The 26586-nt window shown below is 32.9% G+C and overlaps 2 protein-coding genes across 3 annotated transcripts in view; one reads left to right on the forward strand and one right to left on the reverse strand.

The window, feature by feature from the left end:
- Positions 1 to 1304, forward strand: LOC129944859 (uncharacterized). The gene is made up of 2 exons (XM_056054521.1): positions 1 to 199; positions 270 to 1304. The coding sequence occupies exons 1-2, from the start codon at positions 197 to 199 to the stop codon at positions 1302 to 1304; spliced, it is 1038 nt and encodes a 345-aa protein (XP_055910496.1). The 5' UTR covers positions 1 to 196.
- Positions 1305 to 5193: 3889 nt separating this feature from the next.
- The window catches only part of LOC129948508 (plastin-1), an 87353-nt gene continuing 65960 nt past the window's right edge, over positions 5194 to 26586 (reverse strand). Inside the window, exons 1-6 of one of the 2 annotated variants that reach the window (XM_056059538.1) lie at positions 22069 to 22304; positions 8757 to 9656; positions 8485 to 8695; positions 8128 to 8406; positions 7660 to 7913; positions 5194 to 7599 (exon numbers count right to left, since the gene is read on the reverse strand). In XM_056059538.1, coding sequence (XP_055915513.1) covers positions 7414 to 7599; positions 7660 to 7913; positions 8128 to 8406; positions 8485 to 8695; positions 8757 to 9656; positions 22069 to 22143 — 1905 coding nt within the window. In that variant the 5' untranslated portion in view covers positions 22144 to 22304 and the 3' untranslated portion in view covers positions 5194 to 7413. Of the gene's footprint in view, positions 7600 to 7659; positions 7914 to 8127; positions 8407 to 8484; positions 8696 to 8756; positions 9657 to 22068; positions 22305 to 26586 lie in introns of those variants that run through there. The other variant, XM_056059539.1, reaches the window with a different exon arrangement.

The following is a 26586-nucleotide window of genomic DNA, read 5'->3' on the forward strand; positions in this document are numbered from 1 at the left end:
TGAACCTGCGTGACAAAATGATCTAGAAAGTGAAAAACCACAAAATCCAACAATGGCCAAAAGACACGCTTCGAGTGTCATTCAATTGAAAGTTTACTTATTTTTCCAGTTTATAAAAATCACAGAAGAATCACAATCCTCTTCAGTGTTTTCTTACATTTCGTTATAAAATCATGCATTAAGAAATCCAATAACAATGGTAGATTAATTTACCTAAAGTGTAAGAGAAAATCAGTTTTAAAATAATATACTTTTTCTTTTTTTTGTAGAATTCAATTTTTCTATTAACCTTGAGTGCCCTATGCAGTTCGGGACTTGCTTATCAAGTCAACGAAAAGCAAGAATCTTTTGTACCGAAGTTACCACTTCGACCTGGAGATCTGTTGCGAAGCCTTGATGCACTGATTTCTGATGCTCAAGTCATCTACTCACCTCTCCAAGAGACACCTCCTCTGAAGTTAGCCCAACGAAGGGTCTATGACGACGATGAATCTAACCATGACAACCAGGAATCTGAATCGGAGTACGATTATGACAAAGCATATGAAAACTTTGTAAATAAATATTTTGCTAAAGGAGAAGAAGATTTAGATTCTGAAGATACGCATGATGGTAATGAAAACGATGATGATGGTTATGAGGAAAAGGCTGAAGGAATTGAAGATGTAGCACCATATGGACATTCGGATGAAATCGATAATGATCAAAAAGACAAAGAAAAGTCATCATCGTCAGGATCAAAGAAATGTGAGATGATAAAAATTGGTAATCAAAATTGTAAGGTCTGTGAAGATCCAAGATCCAATGAAAAATCCAAAACATGTTCCTATTCATCCGACGATAAACCCCAAAGTTATGGCTACAGCAAACAAAGATCAACCAAACACTCCAGCGATGATGATGATGATGACGAAGACGAAGACGACGTCGATGATGATGCTAGAGGTCCTAAAACTGGAAAATCACTTAAACGTGAGACGTCTCTAAGCAACAAATCAAAATTCAAACCAAGAAGAACAAGCATTGAGCACATTTTAAAACCCTCATCTCATCTTGACGATCTCACAAAGTGCACAAGAAAATTTGAAGATGGAATGATATGTTTTTATTGTTCATCGACTTCGGAAAATACTCGAGAATGCATAGTTGATAAAAGTAATTTGAAAAAACGTCGTTTAGATGAGGCTTCAAAAAAGGACACAGCAACAAAGAAGATTTTCAAACGAATGGTAACTTATTCGTTCAAAAATGACGCAGCACCAAAGTTTAACGGGAACACCTATTCAGCATTTCAAGGATATTAGAATATAGAATTACTATTAAAGTTCATACACATTTTCTTAAACTAAAATATTATAAATATTTTAAAATAATTCATTTAATAAATAAAACAAAATTGAACTTTTAATCCTCTTTAGTTCATGTGGTTTTGGTATTTAAACATTTATTAGTGTTTTTTTGTTTTACATCGAAATTGTTTGTTTCCGCAAAAGGTACCTACTATTGATGTTTACCGGGGGTTTAGCCAAACTAGTTTCTATCGTAACCACAATGATAACTTCTTCCAATTCAAAAGTAATTGTAATATTCGTGGGCTTAGAGCGAATTTTCTTTCGGCGTACTTCCACACTGCTTTAAACAGGCCAGCTGTATTGTCACCAAGTGAAACCCAAATAGGTGAGGATTCCGATCCTGCTGAATTCATGGGTATAGCTTGGTTCCTTTATTCTTTTCCCACCATGGCCTCACCATCTACATTAGGAGTGATGTTGCTTATCAACTCTTACCACAACGTGGTCTCTGCACCAATTCCTTTTTTAATTAGTTGTGGATTAAATTTTCCGTGAATAGGCAAATCACTCACTATTGTTTCCTTTATCGAAGCCCTGATCTAGACAGAGTATCAATTTCTCGTGAATTTTATGTTTTGTCTGATTACATCCAAAGAATTGTTTCGTTTCAATGTACACAATTCTTCATGGCTTCAAAATTCAGGCCAGACAACACCAGAAGAAGTGTGTGTTGAGATCTTCGCTGAATTGAACCACCTAACTCAGCAGGTCAACGAGCCCACTCGAATATCGGACGTGGTAGGTCGAGCAGAAAACACCCTTGACTTGTTTCCTTCCTCTGACCCTGATAAGTACACTATTAGTGTTCTATCTCCTCTAGGCACATCTGACCATTGTTTTATATCTGCAAATTTCTCGTGTCAAAACTACTCAGTCAAAGAAAGAGCTCCTAGGAGAACCGTTTGGCAATATGAGAAAGCCAACTGGGACGGTCCCAATAATTATTTTAAGATCGTTAACTGGTCACTATGCTTCCTCAATAGTGTCGTTGACGCCAGCGCAGATATTATCACAAGTTTGATTCTCCTGGGAATGAGAACTTTTATCCCGAATAGGGTTAAAAGCATCAGACCTAAGGACGTAAGTTTCCGTTGTTTTAAAGTCAACCCAACTGAGGAAAACCGGAATAAGTTCAAGCAAGCCAGGAAGGCCTGCAACGCCCATATTCCAATGACCAAATTTGTACATGACCAAAAATTACATCAAAAAATACTGCAATGCCCCAAAGGCAGTACAAATTTTTGGTCATTTGTAAAAACCTGAGGAATTCGTCCTCTTCCATGGTTCCTACGCACGTTGTCAATGACACTCCATTTGTTTGTTCTTTAGAGAAAGCTAATCTCTTTGTTAAGCAGTTCGCCGCTAATTCAACGCTTCCAGTGAGTGTTATGACTCCGCCTGTCATCGAGCGCGTTAGTGATTCTATGCGGCCAATCTTTTTTCACACTCGTACAGTGGTGAGAGTCCTAAAAGATCTTAATACACATAAATCTGCTGATCCGGATGGTATCCCCGCTATTGTTCTGAAGAGGTGTTCTTCAACGCTGGCAAAACCACTGAGTAAGCTTATTCATCTGAAATCTTCCTCACCATCTAATTATCGACCGATTGCACTTATATCCCTTCTTTCCAAGGTCATGGAAACGCTGGTAAATTATCAGCTTAAGAAATATCTCGAAGACCAAAAGCTTCTTAATGACCGGCAGTACGGCTTTCGCAGCAATAGGTCCACTGGTGATCTCATGGTTCATCTCACCGAATAGTGGAGCAAATCTTTACATCGTGTTGGAGAAAGTAAATTATTGCACCTGATATTTCAAAAGCATTTGATAGGGTTTGGCATGAAGCTCTCTTTTAAGCTTTCACGAATCCCTGCTTCATTGGATTAGTAATTACCTTTTGGATCGTTCAATACAAGTAGTATTGGATGGGTTCAAGTCTGAAAACTACATAATAAATGCTGGTATGCCCCAGGGCTCTGTTCTATCTCCAACACTCTTTCTCATTTTTATTAATGATCTCCTGCCTGCAACTTCTAATCCAATACATTGTTTAGCTGACGATAGTACTCTCAGCCTTTTATATTCGTTTTCAGAATCACATCCCTCTTCTTCGGATGTGGAACTGCAACGAAAAAATATGATAAGCTTATTAAATTCCGACCTAAACAGCATTCTTGAATGGGGATTAAAAAACCGCGTGGAATTTAATGCTTTGAAAACGCAATACTGTCTTGTATCGTTAAAGCGAGATTCACCCGCCTTGCCATTATCCATGGATGGCGCTTGCATCGAGGAGACTGAACATCTCGATATTCTCGGTATGTGTATCACCAACCACCTTTTGTGGAATGATCACATACGCGATGTCGCCACATATGCCGCAAGATGTTTGGGTTTTCTAAGGCGATGCAAGAAGTTTTTCTCTCCCTCTGATCTGGCTGTTATCTACAAAACTTATATACGTCCAAAGCTTGAGTATAATTCCCATATCTGGGCTGGTGCACCTGCAATATACTTAAGCCTCTTAGACTGCATTGAACGGAGAGCATTTAAATTAATGGGTGATAACACCATCATAGAATCATTTACGTCGCATGAACATCGTCGTAAAGTTTCTTGTCTCACGCTTTTTTACCGTTATTTTACCGGTTTATGCTCAAGAAAAATAGCCAGTTGTATTCCTCCCCTTAAACAGTTCAACTGTAATACTCGCGCTTCTAGGAATGCTCAACAATATACCCTCGAGCTCAACTTTTGTCGTACTGTCAAGTATAGAGATTCGGTCTTTAGCCGTACTACGCCAATGTGAAATTCCTTACCACACTCTGTTTTTCCCAGCCATTGCAATATTCAGGAATTCAAAAGCAATGTGCACCGACAATTCCTTTCAACCTCTCTGTCCTGTTCTTAGTGCTCTAACTCTGTCTTTGCATAATAAGGGTAGTAATATCCCCTTAAAAAAAGTTAAATAACTTCTTCACGTCATTTTATTTTTTTATTTATATTGTTTTTTTACAAAAGTTGGTAGTTTACATACAGTTTAATTGTAGTTGTTTTGTTTTAATTTAATTTTAAATAATTTATAAACAACATAAAAACAATTCTGCATTTTTGGCTTGATTAAATTATTCCATGCGCCTATTGTTATATTGTGTTCATTTTTATCATTGGAATTATATTTTTTGATACTTCAATTCCATATTTGATTAGTGCATTCAGTTTTTCTTATTTCAATTATTTTTATTTCATAAAGCATGATTTTAATATTATTTTGTTAAGACATTAAAATACTTATTTATGTACTGTATATGGTATGTAAATATTGTTTGCATATTTTGTTTTTGAATGAAGCAGGTATAAAATTCGTTATTAAAAGTGATATATAGTAATTTTAATGATTTTTGTTTTTTATTTATAAAAAGTTTATTCCCATTTTGTATTCATTATCCATTAATTGATTGAATTTCAATGCATTATTTTTTTGATTTTTTTGTTTTTCTTTTGTAATTGAGATCCAATTAGCTTCTATATATTTTTATAATTTTAATTTATTTTGAAAAAACACACATTTCTCAAAGGCCGCAATGAGGTAGGCTTCCTTTATTTTTAATTTTTAAAATTAAACTTGAAAAAACTAAGGTAATCAAAAATGTTGAATGTGTTGTGAGAAATGTGTTTGTGTCAATATGTAAATTGCTGGAACAAAAGTGGTTTCTTGTTGTTATACATTTCAATACCTTAAAATTTCAAAAATGTCTTTTCATGACTCAAACACAACCTGAACTACATAATATTCATTGGAGAGGATTCAAGCACTCACTAGATATAGTTATTTCCCCGTTCATACAAATTTAAAGGATGTGTTTAATGGTCTTAAGTATTTGTCAATTCGAAAAAGTACGTCTTTTCATAAGCATTCAGCCTGTAGCTTATTTTCCCTTTTTGAAAAGTTTTTAAGGTAAGCAAACAGCCCTGTTTTCATATCCGTTTCAATCAAAACCGTTATACTTTCGAAAAATGTTCATTTTAGTTGGTTGAAGATTATGTTATAAGATCTACTTAGTTCTAATTCCAATGTATAACAATTTCCTTATATAAAAAATACTTTAAATATTTGCCAAAAAACTTTTATAAGATAGACGGAACATAAACAAAAGTTGCGTATAAACAAAGTTTTCTCACGCGTTAACTCATAAGTCCAAATGAGAATAACAGGCCGAAAGGCGAATATACCAATTCTTGATGGACTTTAGGCCGCAATTGGTTTCGCTCTGATAGTTGGAAGGATAAGTAAAAGTACTTATCGGGGATTAAAATATTCTTTGGGAATGTTTCTATTCTTTGCTACTTGATAAATTGCTAGAATCTTTCATCATCTAGAATTTTAATTTTTTTTTTCATGGAGTCTAGATGAGCAAAAAGCTTTCAAAAAACGAAATTACAAGTATTTTATTTCCAAAGCGACATTTTCAGAAAAATTATCTATTTAAACGTAAACGGAATAAAATCCAGGAAGTTTGGATTTACAAATCTATTCGCATGATCGCAAAATAATTCTATAGAATGTTTGTAATTTCGAAATCTCTTGAGTGTACTACTAAAAGTCAATTTCGAATGAAACTCTGACTTATGAAGAGGGGAAATGCATCGAAACAATTGCCTGAAAGCAGCAATTAGGCACTACTTAGTGTTGTTCTCATTCCCCCTACAAAACAAAAGGGAAACAATTTCATACTTTTTAGCCATTTTCTGCTTTTGTGTGTGAGATATCCCAGAATAAGTTCACTATTTATAGCGATTCAAAAGTTTACTCTTAAGCGAACATTTTACAAATCCAATTGTTATCAACTTGATCCTGCATTTACATCGAAATAAAATCGACAAAAAAAAAACTTATCGCGATATAATTATCATCTTTAAGGATTTTTGATTTGAAGACATTTTTAAAATCAATCGAAATATCGAAAACTGAAACCAGCTGTACTCGTATAATCACTTTAAAGGCAACATTTTGAAGAATGAAATATCTGCCCTTTTTGGGTTTTGAAAGTTATATTGAAAATTTTAAATAGAAAGAAGATTTACATCAGTTTAATAGCTGATAAAACACATTCTAGAGTTATCTTGCTATGATAGCTTAGCTGGCCATAGATAGAAGAAGAAGAAAAATCTAGTTCTTTTGTATACCTTATAAAGTTTTCCTGATAATTTGTTTAGCTATTTCAGAATTCCAAGATGTATAATGCATACCAACTTATCAACTCATTAAACCAATCAAATTGTATTTTGTTTAAAAAATATATTAAAAAATAAAAAAACAATTGTTGTACCTAATTGTAAGCGTTCAAGCTTTTTCTTTAATACATCAAAACTGAACAATATTGTACATAGAGTGTATGTTTTTACTGTTTTGTTGTTGTTATGTTGTGTTATTAAATTATGTTGTTTTTAAAAAAAGGTCATCATTTTGCTTAGCAATTAAAAGTTTTGTTTAGTTTTTTTTCTTTTCTTTTTTGTTTAATATTAAAATTAAATTTAAAAAATACATTATGTTCACAATTTAATACATAATTTAAATAATCACTTTAAATATATATATGTATAATTATATATAAAAATTATAATAATAATTACAGCACCTACATAAAATTAGGTTACATTTGTTTATTTTTTTTCTCAATTTCTTCTTAAAAAAATTTAAAAAAGAAAAAATAATAAAATACTAAAAAATAAACAATAATAATAAAAGGTGTTTTGTTTAGATTTAAATTGTTTGTTTTAATTTTTGTTGCTAATGTTTGTTTGCTTGACTTGGTGGAAATATACCAATTCCTGATTGGTAAATAGGAAGTGACGTATAATACTCCAAGTCGTCAGCAAAGAAAATTTAATTTAAGTAAATATGGACGAGAATGGGGTTTCTCTTTTTTTGTTTTTGTTGTTTTGTTGTTGTATACTTAAAATCCAAGTTAATTTTTTTATCTTATTTTTTAAGATTATAATAAAAAATACATGTATTGCTTGTTTTTATTTTCTGTTTGTTTTTTGGGAACTTTTACTTAATTGCTGTTAATGTTGTTTTGTACACTATCCATATTGGGAATGTAATCCATGGCCATTAGACACGCAAACACAGTCATTACCATTTTTGGTTTCACTTCTGTGATATCCTCAGGCAGGGCATAGACACGTGCTCCAATTTTGCGGGCCATTGAAATTGCGTATTTTGCATTGGCAAGATTATCCTGTAATTTAAAATATATATTTAAATAGAGCTTATACATTTTGTTTGCATTAGAAATTACCTCTTCAGTGTTAGAGTGTCGCACTAAATCATAGTTTATGCTTCCCTGTTTTATTGAATCAATCAAATCAATAACTATCTTGCCATCAGCAATTGCGGAATCATTGAAGTTTCTTAAACTAGTTTGTTTGCCTCCAGCAGTAAGTTTTTCATTCACCCATGTGACAATTTCTTTTTCAATTATTGGATTACCAGTGTTGGCTAGGCGTGACAGAACCGACAGAGTGTAGGCGCGCATTAATTGCCAGATTAAAGCTAGAATAAGAGAAGATGTTATTACTAATTATTTCAAATCCCTGAAACACATTTCTGATAAAAATCACATTGAAACGGTCGTCCTTAACTTTGTTTTCAAAGAGAATTTTTTTAATCGAACTTTTGGGAAAGTTTTTTTTTTGTAGAATTTTATGATCCGTTTCAAAGAAGTCATTTTTCAAATCAGAGTTTTATTAAAATTGTTGGTACAAACCTAATGTCAAAGTGGCATTTCCATCATTCAAATCCTGTCCAGCAATTCCGACTAATGAGAACTTCAGTTGTTTGCCCAATTCTACAGCATAATTACAATTTTCTAATTTTTCCATAAACTTCTTTCGTGGAGTAAATCTCTTGTGTACTTTACTCCAATTAACAATGCCTGGTTTGATTATATCGAATAATTGGAATATCACCAAACCATCAGCTAAATCAGAGTAAAGCCAGTTGACATGTGGAGCTACACCCATTGAGTTCATCCAATTTCTATAAGCTGTTAAAATGGTACAAAAAGAAAATAGGACAAAAATTAGAAGGTTGATAAAATTGAAGAGATGACGACATTAATTACTTTTTTCTTCTCGGGTTTCTTCGATTGTCTGGAGACCCTCGATTTCTTCTGGTTTATCTAATCCTGGATGATTGTTAAACAAATTGGCAACGAAGGCTAAATTCAATTTATAAACTCCATTTACAACATCTTGGGGTGTCAAGAAACTACGGCAGTTCAATTTTGCAGCTTGTTGCAACATTATCTCAGCTCTTGATGATAAATCGGATTCCTGAAATCAAAAGTATAAATATTAATAACCGTCTAATATCTGGTAAAAGGGAAAAACTTACTCTCAAAGCTTCCACAGTGACTCCAGAGTCATTTGGTGCTATTTGTTTCAACAAATGTGAATAGATTTCTGAATCGACAATATCACTCTGGAAATTGGTGCAACGTCTCGAAATTCCAGCCTTTTCTAAATGATGATTAACCCAACGCAGGAGAATAGCTTCTGGCGAAAGTTTCATCAAATCCTCCAAACGTTCATCTTCGAACAAAAGTCCAGCCAAACCAGGACAACTATCCAAAGTGATATGACTAAACAAACCAATTCGAATGATTTGCCACAACAATCCCAAAACCAAATGTGGTTTTCCTTTCGCCAAGTCATGAGCATCGATATTAACAATATTGCAACCAATAGCTTGTGACGAAACCAAAGCCAGTGTTAAATTCTCAAATTCCCTGTAGACAGTTAGGCTTTTTTTATTGATTGCACGTTCGTCAATTGTATCCGGGCAGGAGTGATTGATAATTTTACACAGCAGGATACCATCTTTAATCGATAAATACAGATGCTTGCCTTCCTGATCGATTGGTAGTAAGTGTTTCAAATCAACATCATGTCCAAGATTTGAATTTATCCAATCGGAAAAGGCCAATTGTTCTTCGAGTCGAACCGAATGTGTTGTTCCTTCGGATGAAATTGATGACATACCACCCAATGTTTCAAGATTCTCTTTTTTCGAGACAACTGTTTTGAAAGTGCTCGCAACATCTTTTGATTTCAAATCCAAGCATAGACTTTCGAATTCTTCTAAATTAAGTTTACCCGCATGGGTGGTTCTTTGTTTGTTGCGGAATTCATCGATCATTTCACGAACTTGATAGCCAGCTAATTTGAACCCTACTTGATCGAGAGCTTCTTTAAGTTCGGACAAATCAATGAAGCCATCTTTGTTTGTATCGATCTGTAAAGACAGAGAAAAACAGGGGAAGAAATTAATAAAAGTAATTTGAGAAAAGTTACTAAAAGTTCATATATTGGGAGATTGATGTTCACACAAATGGACCTATCAGAGTCTTCACTAAAGTGGTTTTCAAGACCTATGAATTGTCATAAACAGGTGGTAAAGTTTGAATTTAAAGGTAAGTTCAGGTAAGATTTTTGCAAGCCGGTTTGTTTAAGGGTTCCTTACGTTGTGGATTGTAAAGAGTTTGTTGTTTTGCTGAACTAGCTTGAATGTTAAGTGTAGATGGCAGAAGTGTTCAGTGGATATAGAAACAGACGGTAATTTTTAACTATCAAGGCAAACACAGTTTGTGAAATGTACAAATTCTAAAGGATTTTCCAATAAGAGGTTTCATTTTGAAAATGTCGCTGTTTCGGCATCTGTCATCTTCTGACAATGCCATGTCTAAAAATGGATGGTGAACTTTTTGTAGTCTCAGTTAGAAAAACGAGTGCACTTTCGGGTCTGTCTGAATCAACTTCAAGGTCGGAAAAGTGGAACTTTTCATCTATTGACTTTTTCGAGGCACGTGAAAGGTAAGCCAATGCTAACCAAACGATTGAAGACTTAACAGATGGAATTTTTCAAGTTACAGCCTTAAAAATTACAAAAATTAGAAAACCAATAAAGAATTTATTTTCATTTTTTAAGTTTTCCGAAGATGGTCACAGGATCAAGAAATATATGCAATGTTGTTGATTAGGGGAAAGTAAAGTCCCCAAACTCTGAGCATATTTTTGGGTAACTTAATGATGGGATATTCTAGTAAATTAGTTATTTTTTTTTTATTTATTTTTCTTCAGGTGAATCTGCCTAATGTTTGCTAATTAATTGATCCAACAATGAAAAAAGTGTTTACTTTATAGTTGGAAACGAAATTTACCTAGACCCTAACTACATGATGCCAATTTGATACCAAACTTCTAACCTCGTTTCGATTTAATGTAAATTAGCTTTAAAAATGTTATCACTTAGACTAAACAAAGCTGTGTTTATTGTTACTTGTATTTAAACAGATGTTTGTTTAAATAAAATGGGAAATAAATTTCGTATTGATTACTCATAGATTCCATACTGAGTCATGAAAGAATGTAAATTAATTGTATTTTAATGTGATTTAGCTTATGACTGCCTGACACACAATTTGTATTGAAATTTCAAGGAAATACAACATTTTTACAATAAAATTCAATAAAAAAACACGTAACAATATGGGCGAAGTAAAATAACTTATCATATCTCACTCATTTAGTCTCATAGTTACCTAACATTGTTGGACCTACCTACATATATTGAATACTGAGTCATTGCTATCATCACAAGTCAACAAGTAACTGGCAACAATGATGGCTTGAGGAAAAGATCTATCAGATTGCTTATACGAGATAAAGAGCGCTAACTGCTGGAGTCACCATGGCATTGTGTGCTTCATAAGTTGTCATTGCAATCTCGTCGTCATCGAAAATAAACGTTTTTAATATTATTCAAAAACAAAAAATAAAAACACACGCTAAATATTTCCATGAAATGTTGGAATAGAAGAAAACAAAACTAGTTTCGTTCTAGACGTTGTGTGTTTTTTAAAATACAATAATTATATTATTATTATGTATTGTTTTCTTTTTGTTGTTTTCATTAGAAAAGTTGATAGTCATGTCTGTCAATTTAAAACATGTTTATTATGCATTTTTCAGCAGAATCATGAGTGTCAGTGTTGAGAATGGGAAGACTGCATTTTTCTCTAGTGACACGAATTATTACACATCATGAATTATTAAGAGTTACGTCTTAAGATTTCTACAATAAAAAAAATATAAAAATCTTTGTAATTTCAATCAAAGACAAAATAGACGTAATAAGAGTGGGAGTACGAGTACATGATGGCAATTTGAAAAACAATTTTTTTAATTTGTGGTGAAGCTGAATTTGATGAAATCAAAAGAAGAAAACAAAAACAACAGCAACGATGACAAACAATACAAAATATCAACATCATATTGAGAGTGCGAAAATAATTACTGTAACCGCGCTACCACAGCAGCCATCATACTCGTATCGGATGTGAATTTTGTAATAAATGAATATATTATAATATGAATGAGTAATGGAATAACCGCTAAATAAGCGCTAAATGAATGTATTTAGGGCAGACAAAGTTTAGATTATTTCTTTTATTTTGTTTTTGTTTTGTTCCAAGACTGTTAGTGTGATTTTTGTATTAATTTCTCTTCTTTTATAGATGATTTCAATCATTGACTGGCGCTATTCTTAAAACGAAAAAATGTATCTGTAGACTTTTTTTTAAAAGAAACATCAGAAGTAAGATTAAGTAAATGAGGTTAAGCTTTATTTAAGAAAGGTTTCCGGAACGCGTTATAAGTAAGAGCTTTAAAGATACTTTCTGGAGTACACCATACATAGGTAGATCCTTGATTCAATACCATACAGTGTTGGCTATAAATATATTTAAACTATAGATTCTTTTGACATTGAAAGCCTCCTATTTGCGACTTAACCTAGCTATTGTGTAGGTTCAGGCGATAAAGGGACCTGAAGGTAAAACAAGTTTTTAGTATCTAATTATGTCAAATTTATTGGATAGTTGATTGGAAAGTTAGTCAATAAAAATCTCCCTAACTATCGAGTCGAGTCTACTTGTGTCAAAATAACAGCTACTCATGTTTTTTTCAATTAACTGAGAGCTAAGCTTTAAAAATCTGGAATTCATTTATTTCCTGTAGAATTCCATTTAATGTTTTGCTAAAGAGGGTTCGTTGTCAAATTTAAAAATGAATAAGTAATATTTCCTTACAATACAAAATACAAGTCGTGGTACTTGTCTAAGAAGTACATATTTTGTAGACAATTTTTTGTTCGTACTTTCAAGTTTGAAATGTATGGCACTTGAAAAACTAACTCACTGCCTTGATCAAAATGTACGTTAAAAGAATGCAGTTGATTCAAAATGAAGTCCATTGTGTTGTCTGAACCTTCTTATTGTTATATCTCTTCGGTAAGAAATAAGGCTTTTTAGGAGTTTGTACTACGCTGGAAAATATTAAACAAAAAACTATTTATAAATTGAAATGTCAAGGCCAAACGGTTTTTTTTTTTGTTAAATAAGTTTTGTCAGGCACAATGTCTTCTGTACACAAGTTTTTCCAAAAAGATCGTCATCGGTCGCACAGACTGGAATGTGGTTTCTATAGAAGAGGGTGTGATGCTCAAATTTAAGAACAACAACTAGAGATCAATCCCATTAGCTCAACATTTTACGCACAAGGCTGAGGAGAATTCTGCACAAATACCTCGGATTATTCGCTTACAAGACCATTGACTCAGCTGGACCATCCGCTTCTTTATCGGTTTACAACATTTTATTGTCGGGAAGTCCCTTAGCGGCTAGTTATAGCTATAATTTATTTTCATCATTGAAACCAATCATTGGAATGTTTAGCTTTCATTAAAAATGAAATTGAAATCATGCATTTCTGTATGACCTGGGGTTCCTGGAAGATGGCATCCCAGTCACACAACACATCACATACCGAAACCAAGCTTTCAAACTTCTTAACCAAGTCAATTACCAATTTCAAATTTTGTCTGTGTGTTCTTCTTCGATTTGTAACAAACGAATAAAAAAAGGCTGGAAAACCAATGTCAAAATATATTTATAGTTGATAAAATAAAAAACCAATCGAGTGAAATTGACAGAAAATAATTCAATATTGATGCTATTGCAAGGATTGGATGGTAGACATACGCATGCATCTTTTGGTTTTTTTTTTTTTTTATAATTAGCAAACACTAAAAGGGTTTTTTATACCTTTAATATGCCAAAGACACAGTGTGAGCATTAGGAAAAGAGGGAAGGGTTGGATAGGAGGTGTCGGTGTACATTGGTTTTAAATTTCTGAACATTGCAATGACAGGGAAAGATAGAGCGTGGCAAGGCGTTCCACATTCGCGTAGTACGGCTAAAAAAAGAATCTCCGTACTTCATAGTACGGCCGAAGTTGGGCTCAAGGGTAAACTGATGGGCATTCCTAGAAGCGCGGGTATTACGGTTAAATTGTTTAAGGGGAGGAATGCAACAAAGAGAAAAATTTCTTGCAACGTCTCAAAAAACCTAGACATCTTGCGTCATTTTTGGCAACATCTCGTATGTGATCGCTCCACAAAAGGTGGTTGCTGATGCACATTCCGAGGATGTCAAGATTTTCCGTTTCGTTGATGCAAGTGCCACTCATAGATAGTGGCAAAGTTGGTTTATATCTCTTTAACGATGCAAGACAACATTGCGTTTTCGAAGCATTAAATTCCACACGATTTTTTATTCCCCATTGTACAATGCTGTGTAGGTCGAAATTCAATGAGCTAATCATATTTTGCCGTTGCAGTTCCACATCCGAAGAGGAGGGTTGTGAGTCTGGAAACGAATATGAAAAGCTAAGAGTACTATCGTCAGCGAAACAATGTATTGGATCAGAAGTAGCAGACAGGAGATCATTTATAAAAATAAGGAAGAGGTTCGGAGACAAAACGAAAACCTGGGGCACACCAGCGTTTATTTTATGAGTTTCAGACTTGAATCCGTCCAAAACAACTTGTGTTGAACGGTTCGAAAGAAAATTTCTAATCCAACGAAGAAGAGATTCGTCGATACCGAAAGCACGCATTTTCGATAAGAGAGCAAGATGCCTGACTTTATCAAATGCCTTTGAAATATCAAGTGCAATAATCTTACTTTCTCCAAAACCATGTAAAGATCTGTTCCACTGTTCGGTGAGATGAACCATGAGATCACCAGTGGACTTATTGCTACGAAAGCCGTATTGCCAGTCATTAAGAAGCTTCCGTTCTTCAAGATATTTCTTAAGCTGATAATTAATCAGCGTTTCCATGACCTTAGAAAGAAGGGACGTTAGTGCTATCGGTCGGTAATTTGTGGGAGAAGAAGATTCGCCTTTTTTTGGAATTGGCTGAACAAATGCAGTTTTCCAACTACTCGGAACGAGCCCAGAAGAATAGGATAGATGGAAAAGCTTACGCAGTGGTTTTGCTAGCGTGGAAGAACACCTCTTCAGGCCCATCTGGGCCAGCGGATTTATGAATGTTGAGATCTTTAAGAACTCTCGCCACAGTTCTAGTACGAAAAAAGATTGGTCCCATAGAATCATTTACGCGTTCAAGAACTGGGGGGTCATGACACTATCTGGGAAGGGGGAATTTTCGGCGAACTTCCTTGCAAATAAGTTGGCTTTATCAATAGAGCTAACTAAAGGAGTAACATTGACAACAAGCGTAGGAACCGAGGAAGAGGAAGAATTCCTCATGTTTTTTACAAATGACCAAAAATTCCGTAATTTTTGGTCATGTAAAAATTTGGTCCTTCGAATATAGGCGTTGCAGGCCTTCCTGGTCTTGCTTAAACTTTTTCCGGTTTTCCTCAGTTTAAAATAAAAGTTTAAATTAAAAACAAGCGAAATGACTGTCCATTGGATGACCATAATGATATCAGTAAACAAAAGAATTGGATGAAAATTAATTAAATAATTTTCAATTAAAAAACAAATCGAAGGTAAAAATTTGACAGACTTTTTTTTCATATCAGAATTTCTGATTTCTTTCCAATCCCAATAAGATAACTTTTAGGAGGTTGGAATTTAAGTTAGTCACGATGTACGGGACAATATTTTAATCAGTACCTACCTAACAATTTTGTTTCTTATTTTTTTTTGCAATTTAATCAAGAAAGTGTAATAAAACTGTTTACTTGAAATATTTGCTTAAATAAATGAGATCTGATAACCAAAATTAGACTTATTTTTTCACAATTTTTTAAAAGTTTAACAAAGATAAGAAAACAGTACAAACACTGTTTTCGTTTATGCAACATAGAAGACCATTATTTTGCTTCTCCTGCAATACCTATAATAAATAAATGTCCAATTGCTTAAATGCATATTGCAGTTTCAAGTCTATAAGGGTGCGAGCGCATTGGGTGTGGTTCTTTTAATTTTCCTAATAGTCTGATAATATTACCAGAAGTTGAAGTGTCTAGAGTTTAAAATAAGTCGTTCATCGTTTTACTACACCTAAAGACACACCTTATTTTGTATAGGCAAAAATTATTTAGTTCATATAAATTGACGGTGACGAGGTACATATAATATTATTTTATTTTCAATTTGCACAAAGTTTATCTTTTAATGAGCAAATATTGATTAATTTAAAACTATTCAATGTCGGGGTATTTTTTTTTTTTTTTTTTTTTGAAATCAAGATTATGCAGTCACGTTGTATACGTTGTCTTTTCCTGTTTAGAAAAATGTTCTCCGAACATTAAACTTATATAGAACACTTAAACAATTTTAAAAATGAAAAGAAGATAAGATAAAGAAAAAAAAAACATTTATGTGCTAAAAAGAATAAAGTAAATATATTTAAGTTCCAAAACTTGTTCAATAACAAACGATAAGAAATTATTTTAAAATTTCTTTGAACTCCAAGTTAAACAAAAATATATTAAAAAATGGTTTAATGACTGTTTGGCAAAAGTAAACTTAAAATATGCATATAATTAAAAATAAAAGCGGCAACAATATTTATTTAGTTATACTTAGTTTCGGTTATATTTGTCATTTTTGATTTTTTCAATCAACCAAACCATGATTTGAAATCAAAATTTAACCAAACGAACACCAATCAATTTAGATTGACGTCAGAAGAACTTATCCTTGAAGGAAACAATTAAAAATAGGAAAAATACAGATTTTTTTTTATAGCTTTTTAATACTTCATTAAACAATGCGATGACATTTTCATTTTGATAAGATGCAAAAGGAATTCATGCATTTTTAAACTTGTTGTACAAAACATAAAAGCACCGTGTGTGTTATAAATTTGCACACTAAAAAATGATTTAATTATGAAAAGATATATAAAGAAAATATAAAAGATATAAAACAATAATGAGCTTTGCGCCTCGTTAAAAGTTGCTTTTATTTAAATAAATTGTTAAACTATCAAAATATGTGTGTTTTGTTAAACAGATGTGTATTTAAAAATTGATTCTTTTGTATTAATGTTTAATTGCATTTATTATGTGCTAACTCAATTGATGGACATGAGTCTCGCTAAAACTGAAGAATTCTAGACCAATTTAAATTATTATTGTGTTTTTCTGTGTTAGTACTGGTTTTCAAATATCAACAGATGACAGTTTTAAAAGTGACAGCTGGCTGATCAAAAAAAAACTGTCGCCCATGTTCCGAATTTCGATCGAAAGTGAATTAAAATCACTTTTCAATTTCACGTGAAATGAAATTGCATGTTCTTGAATTCGATCGATTTTGAATTGTCAGAACTGAAGGATCATCCATTTTTATTTTGTTTTTGAAGTAAAATTTTTGCTGTTTTCAAGATGGATGCAATATTGTTGGCAGTTTTAAATGAAAAATGGAAGCAGAATTCAAGAGAAAAAATAAGAAGACGAATTTTGCGAGACAAATCAAATATATTGGATTTACCTTACACAATGAAAGTGTGTGCAAATTATGTAAAATTGTTCTTATAAATAAAGTACATTCTTGATTTCCTCTTTTAAGCTTTCATGGTAAAAGATTCCTTCAATTCAAAAACTTGCTGCAACCCTCCGATTCCTAGCAGAATGAAGCTATCAAAGAACAATTGGCAATGATGTTTGTGCAGACGTTTTCTCTTCATTTCGTTCTTCTCAGCATGAAGTCTTAAAGCTTTCGCATTATATCTTTTTTTTTCAACGTTTCGTTCTTTTAAAACATCGCAAAGTTTCTCAATTGCACGATAAGTTCTTTTTAGGCTAGTTTTATTTTCCTTGGATATTTCAATGGATTCAGTCATATCTGTTGCAATCGTCTTAAAAGTGGCTTTTGGTCTTCCATGTATTTAAACATTTTATCTGGTCTTTCTACATTTTTTCTTGTTTTTTGTGGTTCAGGTTCTGGTAAATCTTCTTTTATATAACAGCTAAAGTCGGCAACTGTATAGCAGACAATACGATTCACAGAAATATAAAATGTGATTTGAATGCGTTCAAAAAATGGAACAAACCGAAATACAGAACATCCATTTTCATGTTCGAAAATCGAATTCACAATAACGAATTGTGGAACACCCAAATTCACAATAAGTGAAATGCAGAACATGGGCATGTATATTGGAAAACCTTACGTTTTTATTAAAGTTTTTTTCGCAATCTCTTGAATTAGATTATTCGCTTATTTTCTATATCTTGAAAATTTTCCAACAGAGGTATGACAACGTTTGGCACATAATGTAGACGCGTCATAAAAACAATTAGCAACTGTCAGTTACTAAATTATCAATATCAAAACAATTAATCTTGAAGTATGTGATACAAATAAAACTTTGTTTATCTGCTAAAGGTTAGTTTCCTTTGAATTTAAAAAGCTCATTGCGTTTCCCTTTGATTAGACAAGAAAATTATACACTGATCGATCGGAAATCATACAAATAATTTTTTTGAGAAAAGAAAGTTTAATTGCGCAGGTATTTTTTGCTAAATATGTATTTTTCCATTTTCCAGACGGAAATTAATTTTCCTGAACAGCTGATATTTGTATTTTCAAAAAAGAAACGAATCTTTCTACTGATTTGTGTTTTATTTTAACACAATTCTAATGATCGATTTCTGCCAGTAAATATTTCTTGGTGGATTCCAATCAGAATTTTTAGATACAGATATTTTTAATGATCGATGATAAAGATTGGTTTCAATATTTATAATTTTTGAGAGCGACTTACGTCAAACGAATGAACGAATACTCGTCTATTATGACATTTCTTTCATTCAAGCACGAAAATGACATTTTTAGGTTAAGACGCACGGGAGCATTTTATTTGTTGAAGTGTGGATTGTATGTGAAGCGCGAATTAAAATTGACAGTTCGTTACAATCAGATTGCAGTTCGTGACGAATAATTCGTTTTCTTTAATTTACCTTATTTTGGCAATGAAAAGCAAACTTAAGCTATATTTCTACCTTTTTATTTACAATTGGAAAAGCATTTATTTGTATAAATTTTTTAAAATTACATTTATCCACTCATTCGTCGGTCGTTCTCATGTGAATAGTCCTTTAATGTCATTTTATGTGTGGATGCGTTCAGTGCTTCAATTAACCAGACTGAATAAAATGATATTTTACGGAGAAGAAAATTGTTATCAAATCAGCGTATTATACATATTTATAACTATTTGTGTGAAAAATCCTTGAAAAAAAAACGGATACATTTTCTGAAGTTTCATTAAAGACGGCGTTATTGGGTAGGTGAAGAGTCTTAAGAGCTTCAAAAAAACTTTTTAACTTCCCATAGGAAGTTATTGTAATGGGTCCGATTTGTCAAATTGAAAATTTTGACATTTCTTTACGTTTCAAGGTCCCTAGAGTCGAAATAAAAGATTTTTAGAAAGATGTCTGTGCGTGCGTGTGTACGTACGTTAGCGACGTTTTTTTCGTCCTCAATAGCTCAAGAACCAGAAGAGATAACGATTTTAAATATATTTTTTTATACAGATAATAAGGCAGAAAGATGCAGAAAGTGATCTCAAGAAAATTGCGTGGGTGGTTTTTTTTACCATAGCAGTTTTAAAAAAACCAAAAACGCTAGAGACTTGAATTAAATTTTATATAATATACTGTAACGTGATATCAAAGAAGTATATTTTTTGAAAAAAAAATCCATTTAACGTTTTTTTTAAATCAAAAAAAAAACTGAAAAAAAATTTGTCACCTCCAAAATTTTACGACTAAAATGTGATTTCATCTCCAAAACAATTTTGTGCAACGAAGAATAATGTTTTTGACATTTGATAAAATTTTGAGAAAAATCGAATTGACAGGTTTTTTTGTAAAAAAAATATAAATCTAAAAAACATTACTCAAAGTTGGTAAAAGTCGAATATCGATTCAAATATCTTTTTAAAAACTTGAAATTTAGGCTTCAAACTTATTTTATCTTATAAGAAATATTGTTTTCAACATTCTGAAAAATGTTGAGAAAAATCGAACTGACAGTTTTTTTTACAAAAAATAAAAACCTAACAAAAAAAATAGTAAAAGTTGGTAAAAATTGATTTTCGACTCAAATATCTTTTCAAAAATTTGAGATAATAGCTTACTACTAATTTGTACTTATAAGAAATATTGTTTTCAACATTAGGACAAACTTTGAGAAAAATCGAATTGACAGTTTCTTTATGTATAAAAGTTGGTAAAAATTGCTTTTCGACTCAAATATCTTTTCAAAAACTGTAGATATTGGCTTTAAACTACTTTCATCTTTCAAAAAATATTGTTGTTAACATTCAGTAAAATTTTGGAAAAAATCGAATTGACAAAAAAATAAAAACCTAAAAGAATATTAACAAAAATTGGTAAAAACTGATTTTCGAATCAAATATCTTATCAAAAATTTGAAATATTGGCTTCAAACTAATTTTATCTTATAAGAATTATTGTTTTCAACATTCGATCAAATTTTAAAAAAAATCGAATTGCCATTTTTTTACAAAAAATAAAACTCTAAAAATAAACAACACTAAAACTTGGTAAAAATGGGTAAAAATTTACTTTCGACTCAAATAGCTTTTCAGATTTTAAAAATATTGGCTTCAAACTTATTTTATTTCACAGAAAATATTGTTTTCGATATTCAGTAATTTTTATATAAAAATCCAACAGTCCGTTTTTTCATAAAAAATAAAATCTACCAAAAATAGTACGCAAATTTGGTAAAAATTGGTAGGAGTACATATAGACAAACTTTTAAGCAAGACGAATCCACAGACGGGATGGGAAGTTATCAGTGTGAGTCGCATCCCAGCCTCTTTTTTTTGGATTCCTTAAATTAAGGCAGAGTTCTGAGCCAATTATAAAGTTGCAAATTTTTTTTATTAAAAAGAAATTTAAGATAATGCTTTTGCACTAAGCTAATAGCCTTAAAATAATAATCATATGTACTCAATGTCAAAAATTTAATAAAAACAAGTTAGAAGTTATCTTTAAGTCTATAAAGAAATCAATCACTATTTTTCTAATTCAAGTGATTCATTATGATAAATAAATAAACGATTCACTTGAAAACCCAAAACTAAATCACATGCTAAACATAAACTCATATAAGTAGAAGGTGTTTTTTTTTTCGTAAGCAAATATTCGATAATAATATTTTGAAAATAGCAATTATGAATCTATTGGCTATACGCGGACAAGGACTTCACTCAGATCATTGCAGAATTCGCTTTGAACTCCGAACTTATTTCTTTTTTCTATTGATGCATTATATTGTCACCTTGACTGAGACTTTTTTTTAATGCCCCTACTACATATAATAAATTAACTGTCAAATTGAAATATTTTTGGTGACGTTTAAAACACAATTGACAGCGTTTTTTTTGGTTTTCAAATTTGGTTACCATGGAACAACTGGATCAGCCGTTTGGCTTAAGTTCAAAAACAAACACAATTTCAAAAAAGTGTCAATTTGAGAACGCAGTTTGACAGTTCTCCATTTTGGGAAATTAAGCTCTCTATAAAACACCCATTATTATTTTGTAGTTAGGTACTGATACCATTGCGATATTGATAAGCCAATGATAAATAAATATATTATATGATATAAATGTTTCTTATCTGTTTGTCGATATAATTTTTCATATACGCACAGTCATCGATAGTAATCAAACATAATATCAGCGAAAAAGAAATAAACTACTGTGGACAAAAAAAAAAAAAACACTTCACTTTTCTAACCTCATCATCTAATATAACGCGAATATGTGGCAAATTACACGTCGTCGTCGCTCGTAGCGTCAATGAGATATATTAATTAGGTCTTAAGCAAGTAATTATTTTATGTACATTATAGATATGGACATATTTTTATTTTATTCATTTGTGGTTTTTATTTTAATAACACGCCAATATAGTGTCAACGCACCACAAAGTATTCGCACACTATGCACTCTATACAGTACACCCGAGTAGTAATTTAGTAACACCAGTAGCACTTTCAGTCGGTTACAAAAGGCATATTATATCTTTCATCTGGATCTCATATTTTCTGTCATTTATTGAACCCAGAAAATAAATGCAATTAATTGCGATATCAATCGGTGTGAAATTTGATATTGAAACACTGTTATTTTTTTTAATTCAAACTCACACAAAAACACACAATTTATTTTTTCTTTTTTAATTGCAGTTAGAAAAGATATATTGAATTTGATCAAAGTCCAATAAAAAAGAAGAGTTATATAGATTGCTTATAAATCGACTGGTATCTATAAATTTTGTTGTACCTACATTTGGAATTAATTCATGCAAAGTATGTTGATATTCCTCCAGGATATGATGTTGTTCTATTTCTTGGATATCCATAGTTAATTTGTTTTTTTATTTTTTAATAGGTTAAAATATTTAAATAAATAAAACACGGACAATTTCCGAAGACTTAACTTCCGAACGCGAGTTATAATATACCAAACGATGTGAGAAGCTAACAGCACCGAAAACGACTGAAAAGGTTACCAAGTCTAATTCATTAACTTAAGTCCGTAAAATACCACGACTTGCGAATGAAAAGAGCATTTATGATCGCATCAGAACAGCAACTTTTTTCATATCAATATTGAATACTTAGCAAAGTTTCAATATAGATAAAAGCAACAGCAGCAGCAGTGAAAAAAAAAGTTATCTATCGATGTTGTTTGGTGATTAGATTCTAAGCGACATACACGATGAGTGACTTAAGTACAGGAGTGGATTTGGACGATCGGACTGCCTTACATCTTAAATGGGGGCCATTATAAACATCCATCAAACGTTTGATATTTAAAATGTAAGGCCATTATTCTGGCTATGAGTGTCCCAACATTCAAAACTTCACACTACAATTTTTCAATTGAATTGTCAAAACTTCAAAATTTCTCTAAAGTAGTTTCTTTAAACAGGAAAAACTTTGAGACTTACGTTAATTAAACAAAGATTACTAAAACTCTATATGTGTTAATATTTGTGGGTGGATTTTGACATTTGGAAATGACAGTTTTAGGGATAAATGCAGCATTAATAACTGGTACTGTCAAAAGTCGGTTTTATTTGTTCCTATATCTTAGAAAAACTGTGCTAAAAGTTTGAAGAAGAAGGGATTTTTGTGTCCTATTTGATACAAATTTATACAAACATTTGAAACACTTTGACAGCTCAAAGCATTGCACAAGAAAAAAACGTGATTTCATAATTGAACAATATTTCTAAAGCAGACAAAAATTGAAAGTATTTTGAAATATCATTGTTTATTATTAAAAAAAAGTTTGTATCTTCTGTAGCGCTTTATTTTAATTGATTTTAAACTAGCAGCTGTGAGAGAATAGTTTGTTTATGGAGTGACAACTCAAATCTATGAATTTTGTCAGATCAAACAGGTAAGAGGTACCTGTGAAAAAAAAAACTTTAGATGGCACGGACAGGGATTGAACCCAAGAATTGTCATGAGGAACTTCTTTTTTGAAAAATTTGGAAAAGTTATTTCTTACATCGAGGCTTTTACTTACTTACTTAAGGTGGCGCTACAGTCCTGTGTGAACTAGGGCCTCACCCAACAAACTTCTCCATCTAGCTCGGTCCCTAGCTAGATGTCTCCAGTTTCCCGCTCCAAGTTGGGTGAGGTCACCTTCCACTTGTGCGCGCCACCTGATCCGCGGTCTTCCTCTACGGCGCTGTCCTGTGGGTGCGGATTCGAAGACTTTTCGGGCGGAGCATTGGTTTCCATGCGCTCTACGTGACCCAGCCATCTTAGTCTTCTGGCTAAGTCTACGTCGCTGTACGGCCCGGACAGTTCGTCGTTCCATCTTCTCCTCCACTCCCCTTCGATGCATACGGGACCGTAGATCACACGAAGAACTTTTCTCTCGAACCGACCCAAGGTGCTTTCATCCGCTTTTGTCATGGTCCATGCTTCTGCACCGTATAGCAGGACGGGGATGATAAGGGTCTTATATAGCAACACTTTGGTCCCTCGAGAGAGGACTTTACCACTCAATTGCTTTCTTAGTCCAAAGAAACAGCGGTTAGCAAGAGTTATTCTGCGTTTGATCTCAGCGCTGGAGTTGTTTTCTGCGTTTACAGCGGAGCCTAGGTAGACGAAGTCCTTGACTACCTCTAAGTTACGTCTGTCGATTGTGACGTTTTGACCAAAACGTCGGTGTTGTATGTCCTTTATAGACGACAGCATGTACTTTGTTTTGCCCTCATTAACCGTTAAACCCATTTTTGCCGCTTCTGCCTGAATACTCACAAAAGCCCCATTGACATCACGCTGAGTTCTTCCGATTATGTCAATGTCATCAGCATATGCTAGTAATTCGACAGACTTTTGAAAGATAGTGCCTCTAGTGTTGACGTGTGAGCTCTGCACTATTCTTTCAAGCACGATGTTAAAAAAATCGCATGACAGCGCATCACCTTGTCTAAAGCCTTTTTTGACATCAAAAGGTTCTGTTAAGTTGGTTCCAAACTTTATGGAGCAGCGTGAATTCTCCATGGTCATCCTGCACAAACGGACTAGTTTGGCAGGGATGCCAAAACTAGACATGGCTCTATACAGCTCGTCCCTGTAGATGCTGTCATATGCGGCCTTGAAATCGATGAAGAGATGGTGGGTGTCGATTTGGTGTTCTTGAGTTTTTTCCAGGATCTGCCGTAATGTGAATATTTGATCAACTGTGGACTTTCCTGATCTAAAACCACACTGATAAGGACCTTTCAGGTTGTTGGCGATGGGCTTTAGACGTTCACATATTACGGCAGAGAAGATTTTATAGGCGATGTTAAGAAGACTTATTCCTCTATAGTTAGTGCAGTTTAGAGGGTCTCCTTTTTTCAGGATCGGGCAAACAATACTGAGGTTCCATTCATCGTGCATGTTTTCTTCCGACCATATCTTACAGATAAGTTGGTGCATGCTCCTAACCAACTTATCTCCAGCTGCTTTAAAGAGCTCGGCATTCAAGCCATCCGCTCCAGCGGCTTTATTAGACTTCAACTTAGATATGGCAATCTTTACTTCGTCCAAGTCGGGAGGACGGGATTGTTGGCTTTCGTCGTCTATATTGAATGGATCATCCTGCCTGACAGCGGAATTCAGTTCTTCGTCGCCGTTATACAGTCTGCAGAAGTGGTCCTTCCATATCCTCAGCATTGACTGCGGTTCCACTATGATGTTTCCACTTTCGTCTTTGCAGCCTTCGGTTCTAGGTTTATGTACTTGTGAATTTCGTTTCACCTGTTCATAAAACTTTCGAACCTCATTCCTGCTTTTATATCTCTCAACATCTTCGACCGCACGCTTCTCATGCCCTCTCTTTTTCCTTCTGAGAAGTCGGCGTTCCTCTCGCCTCTTCTGCTCATAGAGCTCACGAGCAGCTCTCGTCCTTTTATGCAGCGCCGCGCCGCTTTGCGAGGCTTTTAATGTTTAAAATTATCGGATTGTATGTCAAAGTGATAAATGCTTGATGAAATTTATTAAAGCTTGCATTAACAATCCTGCAGAAATGAATTGTTTAAACTAAATCCTTCCCTGTGTATTTTTAGAGAGAGAAAAAATGAATGTCCAATGAGTAATTCAAAATATTATTTCAAGTTCTTCTAACTGGAATAAATATTATACGAGTAGAAAAATATTTTCATTCCGGAAGAAAACCGTGACAATTTTCTAGAAATCATTTATTTTTTCTTCCAGCTATAGAGGAACAAGTCAATTAAATAAAACTGGAGAAGTTCTATTAATTTACCACATAACGAGCTGTAAATATTCGAGTTCCAATATTTAAGTGTTCTGCCAATTAGTAATGTTTTTTTTCTATAAGCCCAAAAACTGTGTCATAGTTCAAGAATTTAATTTGTTTACTTTTTTGAGTCAACCGACCAACACACACTCGATGACGAATACGACGATGAGAAGACGATATATGAGCTTCTTGTTCTTTCACTTACTTCGTCGTAGATTATAATGACTTTTGAATTAAGAAAAGATTACCATAATTCAGAATTAACAATCTATTCTGTTGGAGAGAAATCTTTCTTTAATTCAAATTAAATGCATATCATTAAAAGTACAAAATAAGTTCAGGTTCGTATTTGTTTTTAAATATAAATTAATGGTAAGGCACAGTGACTCAAGTAGTATGTATCACTACAAAATGTACACATTTTTGTATACCAAAGTTCGGCTACCGAACTTTTTGGTTAAAGAAATAAAAACCCAATCCTGGCCATTTATTATAAAAGGACTTCTGAAATTTGATAATTGAATGCTGTCAATTTGATGAAGCTACTACAACTGTCAAGTAAACAGTCATTTATTAAGTCACTTATACCCAATCACTATTAAAAAAAAAGTTTTTAACAAGAAAATGCAAATGAAAACGCCATTTCTGAATATATCGTAAGGCCAAGAAAAAAAAAACTGTAAAACTTGGGAAGGTTCGCAATTTGGCAATGGTATGTGCTTGTGAACTTAAGTAAATCAAAACGGTGGACAATTGATAAAAAATAGACTTCCAAAAACGATGAAATTTAAATATCTTACAGATATTTGATCTGGGAGTAACTCTGACTTACGATGTGCCGTGGAAAGAGCATCTTTTAAAGAAACTTGCAACGTCTAAGAACTCAATAAATAATATTTGGTCAAACTTAATTAAAAACAGGAATGTACAGCACTTGACTAAGAACAAAATATATGAAGCTGCTAAAAAGTCAGTGATGAATTACTGTGCGCAAGTTTTTGGTTATTCCGAAGGAAACGAAGTTGAAAATATA

Source organism: Eupeodes corollae, chromosome 2, assembly GCF_945859685.1.
Source record: "Eupeodes corollae chromosome 2, idEupCoro1.1, whole genome shotgun sequence".
NCBI lineage: Eukaryota > Metazoa > Arthropoda > Insecta > Diptera > Syrphidae > Eupeodes > Eupeodes corollae.